At 35.5% G+C, this 16,315-nt stretch overlaps 1 protein-coding gene across 2 annotated transcripts; it reads right to left on the bottom strand.

Annotated features, from left to right (window-relative positions):
* Positions 1-3,122: 3,122 nt before the first annotated feature.
* On the bottom strand, positions 3,123-15,891 carry LOC120632749. 2 transcript variants are annotated; one of them, XM_039902739.1, is made up of 5 exons: positions 15,796-15,891; positions 14,215-14,356; positions 11,218-11,438; positions 10,527-10,634; positions 3,123-3,364 (listed from the first exon to the last, which is right to left on the bottom strand). In XM_039902739.1, the coding sequence occupies exons 1-5, from the start codon at positions 15,807-15,809 to the stop codon at positions 3,187-3,189; spliced, it is 663 nt and encodes a 220-aa protein (XP_039758673.1). In that variant the 5' UTR covers positions 15,810-15,891; the 3' UTR covers positions 3,123-3,186. The 2 variants fall into 2 exon arrangements, with proteins under 2 accessions (XP_039758673.1, XP_039758672.1); XM_039902738.1 differs by lacking the exon at positions 15,796-15,891 and adding an exon at positions 15,728-15,770.
* Between the last annotated feature and the right edge of the window lie 424 nt (positions 15,892-16,315).

Here is a 16,315-nt window from a genome sequence, read left to right as displayed (position 1 = left end):
ACGAGAGATACATTCCGACGAACTGATTTTGATGATCAATGATGCATGGAACTTTTTTTTACAAAAACTGTTTACATTATTTTTAACCGGCTACAGAAAGATGGAGGTTATTTTTCTACTATATGTCAATTATGAACCGATTTTGAAATTCCTTATAATGTTTGGAAGGGAATGCTATCGAGAATGCTTTTTTTCCATTGTCATAAAGTCAGGTTCTAAAGAGGGGATCATGCAAATCAAGGGAAGTTTTTAAGATCGTGGCTTTACCGAATTCGATTTTTTGTGCAATATTTTTATTAAACTGTTTTTACCTGAACTTGAAGGATTATTTAGGAATTAGGAATAAAAAAAATTTAAACAACTAAAATAATCAGTAATGTCTATAAATAGCATTTAAACTTAACTACATAACGAAAATTATACTGAATCGATGTTAATTTTTACTGATGATTTTTGTAAAGCGAACCGCCGAACCGAAGTCAGAAATATATTAAGAATAATATATCTTTTAGATAGAATGAAGAATTGAAGAAGAATTATGTGAAGAATTACATAGATTAGTAATAACTTAAGCTATTTCAAACCATTTAGTTGCAATTGACGTCTGATTGGCGCAGTTGGCAGCGACCCTGCTTTCTGGGTCCAAGGCCGTGGGTTCGGTTCCCGAAAACTGGAAAATGTTCGTGTGATGAACATGAATGTTTTTCAGTGTCTGGGTGTTTATATATATATTATAAGTATTTATGTATATTATTCATAAAAATATTCATCAGTTATCTTAGTACCTATAACACAAGCTACGCTTACTTTGGGACTAGATGGCAGTGTGTGTCGTAGTATATAAAAAAAAAAAAACAGAAAAAGAAGAAGGTTTTTATCGGGTCAACTTCATCATCCTTAGCCTATTAATATCCCACTACTGGTCACAGGCCTACTCTCTGACATAGAGATGATTCTAGAGCATAGATCCGCCACTCTGCTCCAATGTGGGTTTGTGGCTATGGTTTAACGTGCCCTCCGATGCATGGAGGTTGACACCACCGAATTCCCAACTAGTACTGATTCTGCAGTTCAAACTCAGGATCCTTATATTAAACACTAAAACGAGGCAGTTTTATAGGGTATGCAGTGATTTTAAGTATGTATGAATTGCGCGCTACTGCTGACATGCCAATATTATCTTTTAGTCTGGCTGCAGAAAGAAAATATTTTACACAAAGAATCTTCAAGGGGAACATTGGAATACAAAAATTCTATTTAAACCTTATTAAATGTGCAATAAATTGCCTATATTTTTCACTTAGCGTAAAACTAACATTGCATTAAAACCTTGTCAGTTTGCATGCAACGCAACTTTACAGACGCACACTGAGTTTTTTTTCTTGTTCCACTACCTGGTTCTTATCTCACCTGGTAGTAAGTGATGATGCATTCTAAGCAGTGGCGTGCACTTCATACATGCACAAAAGCACTGCATACCCTAAAATTTTTATATAACTGCCATTTGGAGGAGGATTTTACCATTTTATGACATTTTACTTCTTTATGCTTATCCTGATCCAAATGTCTGTGCACGCCACTGATTCTAAGATGGTAGCGGGCTAACCTGTTAGGGAGTATGGTAGTCATACCCCTGTCAGTTTCCACGCGACATCGCATCGGAACGCTTAGTCGCTAAGAGGCTGGTCTTTGTCGGTAGGGTGGTAACTAGCCACGGCCAAAGCCTCCCACCAGAGAAAATTCATAAGTTATAAAATACCACATTGCTCCTACCGGGAATCGAACCCAGGAACTCCTACTTAAATTCACAGTGCTCATCGTTGAGACAGGCAGGTCTTACTTTATCTGTAATAAGTCTCCAAAATCCATACTTATCTTATAAAGAGAGTAGATTAATTTTGGTTAAATCATAGAGTAACTCGAAACTAATAAATGGATCCAAATCTCTTCTTTTGCTGATAAAATATTATGGTGGTGGATTCATTGCAAAAAAACAGATTATCGTTTTAAAAGTATATATTATATTTGCTTATAAAGATGCCTTTTGGAGTAGAGACTTTGGGAACGTGGGGACCGGAGGCAAGAGCCCTTTTCAAAGAGTTATCGAAAAGGGTTATCGAGTCTACCGGTGATCCTAGAGCGGGCAGTTAGTTACCTTGGCCAACGAATTAGTTTGGCCATCCAAAGGGGCAATGTTGCCAGCATCTTAGGAACTGTGCCTCGCTGCGGTGGTTTCGAGGACGTTTTAGATTTTATTTAGTTTTAAATAGTTTATTTTAGGTTATATTTATATTTTTTAGGATATAAAGAAACAATATTACTACAATAAAGTTTCTTATAAAGTATATTTTTTTAACTTATATTCTTAGTGAGTTATATAAGCTATACTTCCGTATTTCAGTTTAAATATGATCTCAGCCAGAAATAATTGTATTTGTGAAGAAAATCAGAAGAAAAACAGATTCTTTATCCGGTTGACCATATTTTTTAAATTAGTAAAAAAATGCAATTTTCCTGCAAGTTAAAGATACTTTCTAACCGTCATTACTAGACACAATATTATTCCTTACTAAAAGGGATGTTATTTGGATGTGTAGTTTCGGTGATATGGCAAAATTAAAATCAGTTTGTATTTAATCTGTGGCGCTTGACCGTGCGGTTTGCGGATAAAGCGATACTATCCACAAAATAATTTGGAACGCTATATCAAACCGCTCTTCAACCAGGTTTGCACTCTGGATCATAGAAAATTTTAAAGCACGCTAACGCCATCTTTGAATTGTAAGATCGAGCAATCGACCTTCAAGTCAATGCTCAGACAAGGAAAACGCCCATTGAACGATTATTAATAGTATATTCAATTAAACATCCACCAAATATATTTTTCTACCTTATTTAAAAATAAGCCAGGTCTGTGGGCATTTCTTCTTGACGGCCGACTGGCGCAGTGGTCAGCGACCCTGCTTTCTGAGTCCTAGGCCGTGGGTTCGATTCCCACAACTGGAAAATGTTTGTGAGATGAACATGATTGTTTTTCAGTATCTGGGTGTTTAACTGTATATTATAAGTATTTATTTATTATATATTCATAAAAATATTCAACTGTCTTTTCGTTGTTTGTATTGTCGTTGTATATTTTTTTATTTGTATAAAACTGATGAGCACCAATATATCCTGCTACATATCCTATTCATCCCTCAGCGCAGTGATTATATCCAGTATGCCCTGTCCCTGAGGGCAACCGCTGTATATGTAGCCGCAGTCGAACATCTGTCGTCCTGCGGTCGCCGCGTCACGGTACATTGACATCGCTTCCTCCCAGTCTGGATCTTGCTCTTCGAAGGGTGAATGGCCATAGTCTGGGCTGAAATAGAAACAATAACGTAGCAATAACGTAGCAATAAACTCTTTTACTGAATGAATGAATGAACGAATGAATACAATATTATTGTACATTACACAAAAATGGTAAAGAGAAAGTTTACACAATGTATACAATTCGGCGGACTTATCGCTGCGCACACAAATTTTCAGAAATATTTAAGAATACATTGAAAAAGTGGATATTGAGCAATGTATTTTGTTTAATTGATGAATTCCTGCAATTTAAGCCTCAAAACTAGATTGTTTATATATAATAGACCAAATTTTGTATGTTGAGGTTGCCTGGCCGGATTTGTTTTTATTTTGTTAAGAACATTTTTTCACATATACATAAAAATAAATATATTTCATTTTATTTCATTACGATTGTTCTTCCGCGTTTATTACGGTTTTTGTCAAATCCCGTGAGAAAAGTTGGTTTTTTCTGGAACAAAAAGTAACCCTTGTTACTCTCCGTCTTTTCAGCTACCTCTATGCCATAAACCAAGTTGATCGGTTAATTAGTTAAGAGAAGAGAAAGACAAATACACAAAAACAGTTTTGCATTTAATATAATAGTTGGGACTTTATAACATATGTAACGAAGTAGAAATACGTTACACAGGAACTATTCGTGGACTCATTAGTAGAGCTAATAAATAAATAAAATAAATAAATATACTACGACAATACACACATCGCCATCTAGCCCCAAAGTAAGCGTAGCTTGTGTTATGGGTACTAAGATAGCTGATGAATATTTTTTATGAATAAAATGCACATAAATACTTATAATATACAGATAAACACCCAGACACTGAAAAACATTCATGTTCATCACACAAACCTTTTCCAGTTGTGGGAATCGAACCCACGACCTTGGACTCAGAAAGCAGGGTCGCTGCGCACTGCGCCACTCGGATCGGATACATAAATACTTATATAATACATATACACCCAGACGCCCAGACACTGAAAAACATTTATGTTCATCAAACAAACATTTTCTTCACGGCCTTTGAATCAGAAAGCAGGGTCACTGCACTGCACCAGTCGGCCGTCAAATAACTTATATCTAGGTTTATTATTAAATCGTATACAATATTTTTGTTGCATCTCTGACGGGACACTAACATATTACTAACCGTCATAACACTGGATGGACTATCAATTATCCAGGATCGCAAACAATATCAAAGTACCAACAAAGAATTTCCAAACAAGCTCGTGTCTGGATTTGTGTTGAAACTTTGACCGAAGCCAAGAAATTTCATATGCATAATCTTATGAATATTGAAAAGCGACATATCGTTTCCCAGCTTATTAGCTTTAGTCTCCCGTAACGGTTAGTGGCTAAGCTTTCCCTCAAGTTCATGATGGACAGTTCCACCTCAAGCATTTATTACTAAACCTTTATTAGTAATACTGGACTGGATCCATTTATTTGTTCACTGGGAGAGTTTATAAAGGTGACCACGTATTTATTAAGTTATGAACATTATTAGAACAGAATAGAATAGAAAAACTTAATAGCAACACAAGACAACCGGAAAAACACAAGGAAAACAGTAATAGTACTTAGTGCTAGGGTACAAAGGCGGCCTTATGATCTTCAACAAAAAATGATCTTCTAAAGACAACCTGAGCGAGCGATGCCGATAAAAAGGTCTAAAGTGGATGTTGCATACATTATTTTACAAAAAATTAAATTAACTTACATGAACATACATACTACATTTATATAATATCTACAATAATTCCGATATTATTAGTTTTAGTGTTTTTTTTTTTAATTAGCGTATTTATCGCATTAGGTTTAAGCCTGTGATGATATATTAAGTTTCGTGAATTAATAAATAAATAAATATATTATTAACTTTGTACTGATTTATTTTATTTGTAAACTAGCTATTGCTGCCTTCTTTGTCCGCGTTCTTAACTTTTTTTTTTAAACTCTCGTGGGAATAGTTTGTTTTACTGGGACAGAAAGTAGCCTATGTTACTATACGTCACTTAGACTAATTGTCAGCCGTCACTGTTAAATCAAGTTGATACAAACACACTTATGAATTTATAATAGCAACTGTTGCCCGCGGCTTCGTACGTGTTTTTTTGGTTTTATGCGAGAACTGTACATTTTCCCGGGATTAAAAGGGTATAAAGGAGTATCAAAAGACAGGGCCTTAGTACACTGACTTGGATGTCGGGGGTGTTTAATCTTTTATTTTTACAAAATATCTCTTTTTTAACGAAACTGAATACAGTTATCATTCTGATATTTTGCTTGAAAGTTACTATGGAACTTATAAAATAAATCCCTCCCGACTTAAAGGTTCTTTCCACGTTACCGCGAAGTTTGCATAAATTCTTCTTTAAAGCCCTAAAAGACGTGCATTCTAGTTGCAGCGCCTCTATTTCACCGCTGGAGGAAACTGAAACACGATAAAATATACAAGCAGTGGTTTTGATAAGGTGTTCCACACGTTGCTAAACGAAAACAGGACTCTAATATTTGAATCAATAAATAAAAATAAAAATGATTTATTTGGGTAAATAAAATTACTGTTAATGCTAATGGCTGGAACCTTGGTTTTAGCGTGATATCCTATATCCATAATCGGTAAATGTTGAAATATTTTTTCAAATCGGACTAGTTCTGAGATCATCGCGTAAACATCACTTAAACAAACAAAACAAACTCTTCATCTTATTAGTATAAGATTCGAATGGGTATCTGTTTGTTATTCTATTATTACCTTTATTGAGCTAAACTTTTGCTCCGATGTTTATGATCACATATATAGAGTTTTTGAAAGTTATAAGTGTAGCCGGTTTTACCTTAATAAATAATGATCTTGAGGAAATTTCAAAAAACTATCTCTCAGGAAAACCATCAAAAAAGATTGTTGTTTTGTTACAACCCAATTGGGTTTTTGTTACACCATAATAGAAATATAATCTTCTAAATTTAAAATGAAGGTTTTTTTTTTAAATAAATACTCAATATAATTTTTTTTTTAATTAATACACTTTTTTTTAAATTTTACTGTTAAATATGTACTGATAGTGTTCTTTTTTCAAATTTATTTCAATTCTTTATTAAAACCGTTTACCTTTCTTTCTTTTCTTTTTACCTTTTAGTTATAATAATAACGCAACGGGCGACGCGGTTGTTTGATACTGGAGCAGACTGAAAATCAGCGCCGAGCATTGTGCCATTGCACAGCATAAGGCTAAGTTTGCGGCCATTTGTCATATTGTTAATAATAAATTGGTAATAATTTTGTTCAAGTTCTTGTACTCGACGGCCGGCTGGCGTAGTGGGCAGCGACCAAGGCCGTGGGTTCGATACCCACCACTGGAAAATATTTGTGTGATGAACGTGAATGTTTTTCAGTGTATGGATGTTTATCTGTATATTATAAGTATTTATGTGTATTATATTCATAAAAATATTCATCAGCTATCTTAGTACCCATAACACAAGCTACACTTACTTTGGGGATAGATGGCGATGTGTGTATTGTCGTAGTATATTTATTTATTTATTATATCAATAGAGTGTGGCAATAAAGGATTATTATTATTATTATTTATTATTATTATTATGAAATAAAATATTTCTTTGGGAAAAACAGCTAGTTGTAGGTTTGTTACAGCTGCCAGTGACTGAATAACGACTCTCTCTACTCGCCATTGACGTTGTTGCCAAGTCCGTCCGTACATACGTAAAGTGCTTGGGGGAGACTGCATATCCCTGTCGCATTCCACGCTGCAATTGAATTGACCTCGTTTCTCATGCTGATCTTTGCATGATGCAAACCGACATATAACAACATTGATATATTTGGGATTTTCAGCGTAGGTAGATGCTACTCTAGCAGATTGATGCAAACGGCAAGATTTTTTTTAATTCCCAAAATTTATAGCTCTATGAAAGCAATGAAGGGGTTTGAGTTTGAGTGCGTGTACAAAAAAAGTACTATTTACTTTGCTGCTTGAAACGCACCTGAAATGAGGTGCACACCTTAGCGGTTTGTAATACACTGGATATAAATGCGTGGATTAAAGCTTTAACTACTGGTGATTTCGTTAAGACAATTGCAGTTCAAGGAGCTATGTTCAGGTAACGGTGAGATATAGTACAGTTATCACCAGCTCTCCTCTCTCTAATTCGTGACTAAAGGAATATAGCAGGCAACGGGCAGCAGCGTCCTCGGTGCTACTTCTACCATCCACTGCGATCACCGACCCGCCTGCCCAGCGCAGGTGCCAGCGTTAGGAGAGGCCTTTAGTCCAGCAGTGGACTTTTATAAGATTATGCATTATTATTTAATGGTAACGGTTGTATTGGATAGAATATTGGATAGAAGCAGGCGTTACTTTGCGGAAATCCATGGTATATTATGAAAATTAAGCTTAATTTGCTGTATTCCGCTAAAAGCAGGAGAATCTGTATGGTGTATTTTATAATTTCTTCAAACCTAATTAAGTACTTAACAATTATTAACATACGCATGAGATGTTGACATTGTAAAGTCGACATCTCATGAGGATGCACCGGTTTCGGAGCGAATCGTGCGTATAGAGTACATTGCCGAAGATCTGTTTGGTGAGTATTATAAGGATTGAAGAAATTATAAATTACACTAAACAGATTCTCCTGCTTTTCGCGGAATATAGCAAATTAAGCTTAATTTTTATATGGTAACGGTTGTTATATTTTTTTTTTTTTTTTAAATGCTCTTGTGGTTAATGCTACCTATTAAACTAACCTCTTACAATTTTAATGAGGAGATATACCGGAATTACAGGGGCATACAGTAATTTTACCACAGCCGAAGATTTACTTTTGAAATCCCTAAGAGGGCTTAGTATCATTGTTACGTAAAACAGTATTATTCTGATATGGTAGACGTCAAAAAATTACTTCAGACGATCTTTACGGACAGTTTAAAATAATACTGCCTTAAGAGTGTTTAAGCTATTAAAATATCGATTTGCTTTTACGATGAAGGAACACACCGAGGAAACCTTTACGTCTCAGAGCTCTCCATAATTTTCGCAAAGACGTGTGAATTCTATCAATCTGCACTAGGCCAGCGTGGTGGTTTATATCCTAAACCTTTCTTATTTTGAGAGGAGATCCGTTCCTTGTAGTGATAGTTCTGACTATAATATATTGAATAGTGTTACAGTAATTTTAAATGGTGGTTAAATATCCAACCTTTTAATAACTATAAATTCATATTTGCTAGATATTTATTAAATTGATTAGGATTTTACAAATACGCTAATAATTATTAATTAATTCATAGATGAAAACTGTTAAAACTTTATTTGAACCAATGTTCATTACATTGAGTTGGTGGGTATTTTGATATAAATACAGGTCCATTTTCAATACACTTCAGTCCTACAAGGACTCGAACGATGCAAAGATACCTCCCGGTGTTATAGTCGTTTATCAATAACAATAAATAAAATAAGAATGATCATCAAATATATAAAAATGCAAATCAAATTAATAAAATATCTTGTATTAATCAAGTTGGCCAAAGTTTTATTACTAACCCACTTTATGAAAATAACTGCAACACAATCAAAGCAACGAACTCAGAACATTATTCTAATTTTGTTGTTTTAAAGCTAAACAATCTAAAACATTATTATAACGTGGCTACTTCATAACAAAACACAAACAGTATAAACAACCCATAGAAGTACCCGGCTTCATTCTAATATACTGTCTAGATTTACGTATCCCACTAAAACAAAAGCATATAAGCTTGAAGAGGTTATAACAGCATCATTGTGCTTTAGATCTAACCCATGGGAATTCATTTTTCTGGGATAATAGGTAGTCTGGCGGCGGTATATACTATACTCCACCTCATGGACTACCTCCATACCAAAAATCAGATCAATCTGTTGTTCTATTTCTGCGTGATTGAAAGACTAACCAAGAATCACACTTTCGCAATTATAGTACCTACGAGTAAACATCTTATCCTGTTGAAAATGTTGACAATGGTAGGGACATAATGGTACATGAGGTATGGATACCATTTTCTCCCCGTGGGAGCTCAACAAGTGAAGCATCGGTGCGTTCCTAGGGGAACCCCCTCCCAATTTAACCTGTGGGTGGCAACCGAAGCGGTTTTCATCATTATCATTATCAACAAAATCAACAACAGCCCACAAGCGTCTTCTGCTGAACATGGGCCTTTCAAAGAGCGCGCCACCACACACGGTCTTCCGTCTTTCTCATCCAGCCACTTCCAGCCACCTTTTTAAGGTCATCTGTCCAGCCGGCTGAAGGTCGTTCACACTGCGCTTACCGATTCACGGTCTTCGTCAACCGTGGTCCAATTAACATAACTTTTCGGAGCCCTGTGCAGTTTTTAATTCAAGCAATTAAAACAATTGCTTATAAACATCGTAAGGAAAACTGAACCTGAAATGACTGCGAGATCTCCGTAATGTTTTCAAAGGAACAGGCCATTAGAGAGTGCCATAGTCTCATTCCTATTGGAAACCTGTCCAGTCAGCTAGACTTCAACTACATGGTTGAAGTCCAGCTGACCCCGGAGATGCAGTCACGGAGGACAACCTTAATCTCTTCTTAGGAAGTCCGGATCAGTGCAAAACTTGGCCTGAGGACATAGTGTACTGTAGTTATAGCGAAGCGAGACTATTAATTCCGTCTTAGGATAAATTTTATTTTAATATTTATGTATTGTAATTAAATAAATATACAAAGACAATACACACATCGCCATCTAGCCCAAAAGTAGATGAATAATTTTATGAATAATATGCACAAAAACCTAATAAAATACAGATAAACATTGAAAAAACATTCATGTTCATCACAGGAACATTTTCCAGTTGTTTGAATCGAACCCACGGCGTTGGACTCGGAAAGCAGGGTCGCTGCCAACCGCGCCAATCGACCGTCGATTATAATATTGACTTTTTTATTTAAAGGTCTCATATTGTATCTTACTTTGTACAGTTTTTTAGGAGTTTTTAAATTGAGACCTAGTTGCATGAAACAATAAATAAATAAAAAGGTAGACTAGTGTGTCGGTAATGGGTTGATGAATACGACCCAGCGCAAGGCATAGTAAATAAATAAAACCTCCGCACTTATTACTCACGTTAACAATATATGTAACATCTCTCCAACTAAAGCTTCCTCATGTACCGGATATTGAGCTGCCTCGCAAATAGCTCTCAGCACACAATCTTGGCCGCCCATGCCTTTCCTGCAAAGTTATAGACAAAGTTAAATTAGTTCAATGGAATAAATAAGTTCAATTGATTTAATAAGCGTAAGCGGTGATAGCCCAGTGGGTAGGAGCTTAGACTACACTTACGGGGGGCCGAGTTCGAATCCCAGCACTCAGCTCTAACTTTTCCAAGTTATGTGCGTTTTAAGTAATTAAAATATCACTTCCTTAAACGGTGAAGGAAAACATCGTGAGGAAACCTGCATGCCTGAGTAGAACTATACATGCAATAAAGATTTCCTATTACAATGTTAAGGATTACTTAAAAGATAAAAAAGCTTGGGTGTGAATTTCTCTAACTTCATAGCTCTGATAACAAAAAAAATTACCCGGCTAAGTCTGTTGTTGGCTCTTCTTAGACCGGACGCGTTTAGAAGCCGCGTAGCTTTAGGTTTAAGTTGGCGAACGAATTTATCACCATCCCCTTACAATCAAGTAAACATATATGTATGAACGCTTCATAAGTGCTTGTGACAGGCCTACATGAATAGAGAATTTTTGAATTTGAAATTTCGAATTTAAGAGAAAAATAATAATAAATCTTAAAAAAACTACTTACATTTCTAACAAATCAGCCACAGATTTATAAAAGACAATCCTTTCCTCTCTCCTCGATAAAATATCAGCATCTCTCTGCTCCCTCGACACGGTGTTAATGAAATAGTACTGGGACAGTTGTGATATGTTTTGGAACTGAAGGTATTGATATTGGAAGTTGGCAGAAAATAATAGGTTGATATGGTCTTCGTTGGGTACAGGAGCTGCGAAGCCTATGAGAAGCTAAAAAAATAAAAAGTTGATATTTTTCAATGTTACAGTGCTCGGCAGTGAAATCGACCCATTTGCCGTCACGTAAAACGGCATGACGCTCTCATCCTGTCATGCCCTCACTTTTACCGTCCATTTTTTTATTCAATTCCATTTTTAAATAATGACGGACGCCCCCAGCAAGATGCTTGGAGACCTTGTTCGCCAGTCTCTTTTCTGAATACCGAAATTGAATTGAAATATAATGTTGAACAACGTGGGCTTCAACATCATCATCCACCAGGCCTTCATAGTAGAGGCCGTTTTAGAGCATAGACATCTACAACGGTGGCTTTGTATTTATTTTCGTGATAATTGTTAGTAGTATTTTTTGAAAACCTTCAAATACGAGTATGTCGAAGCCGTATTTTTCATTACATTATTTAAAAAAGATACCTTAACTTGGTGATTAATGTTTGATTATTTGAAGGATAGCATAACGCAATGAAGCGTTTTGAAATTTGGTTTGTCTATCTTTGTTTACCCGCCCGGATAATTTTTCAGAACCTATCTTCACGGGACTTACAGAAGTTAGTAAAAGATTAATTTAGTCCGAAATAAAGTCAAACATTTTATTGTAAATTATATTATAACAGCGTCAATATCCCGAACTTCTAAACAGAAAATCCCGGAAATCGAACCCCGTGATCCGTACTTATTCGTGCTAAGTTTAAGACCAACGAGGCAGTTAGTAGTTCTACGTTCTGGCAATCAGTGCAGGGAACTTGTTAGGAGTAAAGTTCTCATACAACGTTCTAAACTGTAATTAACGTTCCGCAATGGGTACATGAAATTAATTTACAATAAGCTGTCGTTAACAACGAATTTACTAGCGAGCATCAAGTCTTAACGCTGGTTTCTGTCAAAGGCACATAATTAGACGAAGTATCGTTTCCAAACTACTATTATAACAGGATTTGATACAAACAAATGTATTTAGTTGTTAGTAGGACAAACGGTGATAACGCATTGGGTAGGAGCGCGACTTATCGAGTTACTTTTCTAAGTTATGTAAGTTTTAAGTAATTTGAATATCACTTGCTGCAACGGTGAAGGAAAACATCGTGAGGACACATGCATGCCTGAGAGTTCTGCATAATGTTATGAAAAGTGTGTTGAGCCCACCAATCCGGGCCAAATTCGTCCAAAATATTATCGTGGTATGTACCCGTTGAACTATATTTAAGAAGTTTTGATTAACCACGAAAATTTTGTATTATTAAAATTAAGCTTAATTTGCTATACTCCGCGAAAAGCGGGAGAATCTGTGTGGTGTAATTTATAATTTCTTCAATCCTTATACTCCACACCAAAAAGATCTTCGGCAATATACCCTCTAGGCACGTTTCGCTCCGAAACCGGAGCATCCTCAGGAGATGTTGACTTTACAATGAATAATTGTTAAGAATTAATAATAACCTTAACCATAATTCGTCTCGTCATCTGTGTATTATAAGTATTTATGTATGTTATTATTAAAAAAAGTCGTCAGTCCTCCTAGTACCCATAACACAAGCTAAGCTTACTTTGGGGCTAGATGTCGATGTGTGTATTATCGTAGTATATTTATTTATTTATTCTCCTATTGCAATTTATAATTAAATCTCAATACAAGGAATAGCCCTTTCTTTAAATAATAGAATAATAAAGAGATGACGCGGGTTGGAAAGATGTCTAAGGTATGCCGAAAAATAAAATCGTGAACAATACTGTCATTTGTATTCAAGGAAACTTGTTGCATTGTAGTCAAAAGTTTTAATATTCATATTAACTGACATAATATGTGACAGCTCACGCTGCATGTAACCGAAAGCTTCGCGATGCGACAGGAATTTTGTAAATAAAAAGTACATTTTTCGGGAACAATTTCGTATGGCGCCATTTGTACTACTTTATATTCCACAAGCCAAACATGACGTGGTGTCGTATTTATCTTTTGAAATAATATTTAACATTTTATTTTTAACTAACTAACTAACTGTTTTCAGATACGTTATTTTTAATCATCTTTTACAATTCTTTTTAACTGATCCTTTTGTGGGACAAAAAAGTTTTATACTTACATAAAAATAATCAGACTATTGCTTGGGGAAGATGGTGTACACAGGCTGTATACGTATAAACCTTTGCTATCATTTATGAAGATCTGCATTTCGATACTGCTGTCAAATTCATAATTGGAATATTTATATACCAAGCTTTTTTTTTTTACAGTATTAATTGACGGACCAAGCAGATGGCCCACCTGAGTGGAAAACCTTCGCCTATAAACAGAGCAAGACAGAGTAAGGAGCACGTCCTGCAACATGTCGCCCTGTGTCCATCAATTTGATGCGTAGGTGTAATTACACGCACATGTGGCTTAAACTCATCATCATCATCGCATCAACCCATTATCAGCCCACTACAGAGCACGGTTCTCCTCCTACAAAGGGGTTAAGGCCACCGCGCTGACCCATTGCAGATTGGTGGGCTCAACACACTTTTCATAACATTATGCAGAAATCTCAGGCATCCATGTTTCCTCACGATGTTTTCCTTCACCGTTGAAGCAAGTGATATTTTAATTGGTCGTTGGACTATATTTAAGCAAAGCAAGAGATATTTTAAATTACCTACATTTAAAAACTCACATAACATAAAAGTTGGAGGTGCGTGCCGGAGATCTAACCGGAGAGAGAGTCCGCAGCTCTGCGGTACCACTAGGCTTCAATGCTTTATAAATAGTTTTTTTATTAACTTAACTCACCTTATAAGTACCTCCATAGGGATAAACTAGTGGTAGGCCATTGATTTGTCGCTTCTCCCTGAAATCCTCGTGGATCGACTTTGGTGATTCTGATGTTATGCCATAACCGATTATTAAATATAATGTTACTACGACGATATACCTTGAAATAACAACGTTTTTTATAATCTCAATAGATGTTTCGGTAGAATACAGCTGTTTGAGGCGTTAATGTAGTTATCAAGATCAGTTACAACATTCAAACAATCCAGTTTCTAGACCACCTTCTGAACTAGCCGAGCGTATTAGTCTTCTTCTTTCAAGTATCCACTACATATTAAAATTGTTTAAGAAAAAACGCTCTCATAAGTTAAGCAGTAGATATTATATTTTTGTTTTACTGTCAGACAATTCCGATTGATAGGGAGATCTGAATTCAAATCCCGCCAGTTACTGTTTTTTTTTGAGCTAGACTAAATCCTTAACAGATTAAAAAATAAATAAATTTACTACGACAATACACACATCGCCACCTAGCCCCAAAGTAAGCGTAGCTTGTGTTATGGGTACTAAGATGACTGATGAATATTTTTATGAATCATATATATAACATAAATACTTAGAAAATACATATAAACACCCAGACACTGAAAAACACTTAATGCTCTACACACAAACATTTTCCAATTGTGGGAATCGAACCCATCGCCTTGGACTCAGAAAGCAGGGTCGCTGCCCACTGCGCCAGTCGGCCGTCAAAGATATGGTGGAACTGATGGATAATCTAGACGTTTAAAAGATTGGACGTGCTTGTCTAGGAGATACCTATTAACGTTCTATTGCCTGTTTTCACTTACGACGCATAAGGCAATGCTTAATTAAATTACACCTAATCTTAAAAGATTATTCCCAGACGTAAATTTCACCAATCGATTTTTACTAGACAACTCATATAACCGAACTTGTCTATGATTCTTGCCGCAAGTTGTTGTATTTTATGTTTATATTCTCATATTTTTAATTTTTATTATGTATTTAAGGTAATTAAAAAAACTGATATATACTGATATATAATGATAAATATTATATTTTCTGTGAATTGTCAGTTTAATCGTTCGCTAAATATTTCGCGACGCTGAATCGGTTTCGTAACTCAAGTTGCTCCTAACGTCGTTAGTCGTCCTCTAGGTGTTGGTAAAACTTTTTTTTTCTTTATTTAAGCGTTTCCTAGTTTTGGTATACCCCCTTTAGAGGGGGCAGTCCCACGTTATCTCCGTCCTACCCAAGGATCGGAGGTAGCAATAAAGCTTTTCCACCACGCCAAAAAAGGCTAGAATTTAGGCCTTACATATTCTAAATATCAAAAAATTACATAATAACTATAAATTCATTTATTGCAAGTATATACTTTATAAGCACTCTTGAAACATCAGACTAGCGGATGAGGAAAAAAAGGCGGGAATTGTTTTCGGTATAACCACGACAATGGTACAATGTCTTACGCTGCGAAGGTAAAATAGTAACGTATACTCACAAGATTGTTCTCAGCGCTGTTACTTTAAACATTATTTTGTATATTATCGGAACATTCTCTCCTCTTACCTTTGATCGTGCATGTTAAATGAGTCTCAAACAAAAGCACCGGGACGTTACACAACCAGCCACATCTTCCCCGGCAAGCCCTGTGCGCAACCTAATCGTCAAGTTTTGTGAGTAAATTTCAACACTGCTTTAAACGAGTCTAAACGATTCAAAAGATGAGTGCATACTGGCTTCTTACTTCAATGTATTTTAAATGTAACTTACAAAGGGCCAATAGCGCGAGCATTTTTGGTACCACGCCCATAAGTAAACAGCTAGACGGCTTATTTTTTTTGTAAATATTGTAATTATAATATTGTGTTTTTTAAATGGAATTACATTTAATATAACATACTATCTGTAATTAATCATTACTTACAGCTTTATTATGGTAATTATGCTTAATTAATAGGTGCTTTAGTCTTTAAGTAAATGTTATCTTAGCTTTTAATATTTGTGTCTTATGTATGGATATACGGTTCTGTGAAATGATATTGATCAATACGGAATTTCTTAAATAAATGAATAATTTAAATTTAAA

Source organism: Pararge aegeria, chromosome 20 (assembly GCF_905163445.1).
Source record: "Pararge aegeria chromosome 20, ilParAegt1.1, whole genome shotgun sequence".
NCBI classification, from domain to species: Eukaryota; Metazoa; Arthropoda; class Insecta; order Lepidoptera; family Nymphalidae; genus Pararge; species Pararge aegeria.
This window is presented reverse-complemented; position numbering and strand designations above follow the sequence as displayed.

Excerpts from the sequence above, each read along its gene's own strand:
- LOC120632749 (XM_039902738.1), bottom strand. The coding sequence starts at position 15,759 with ATGTTTAAAGTAACAGCGCTGAGAACAATCTT. Across the intron at positions 14,357-15,727 it reads ACAGCGCTGAGAACAATCTT|GTATATCGTCGTAGTAACAT; the intron begins GTGAGTATACGT and ends TGTTATTTCAAG. Across the intron at positions 11,439-14,214 it reads CCTATGGAGGTACTTATAAG|CTTCTCATAGGCTTCGCAGC; the intron begins GTGAGTTAAGTT and ends TTATTTTTTTAG.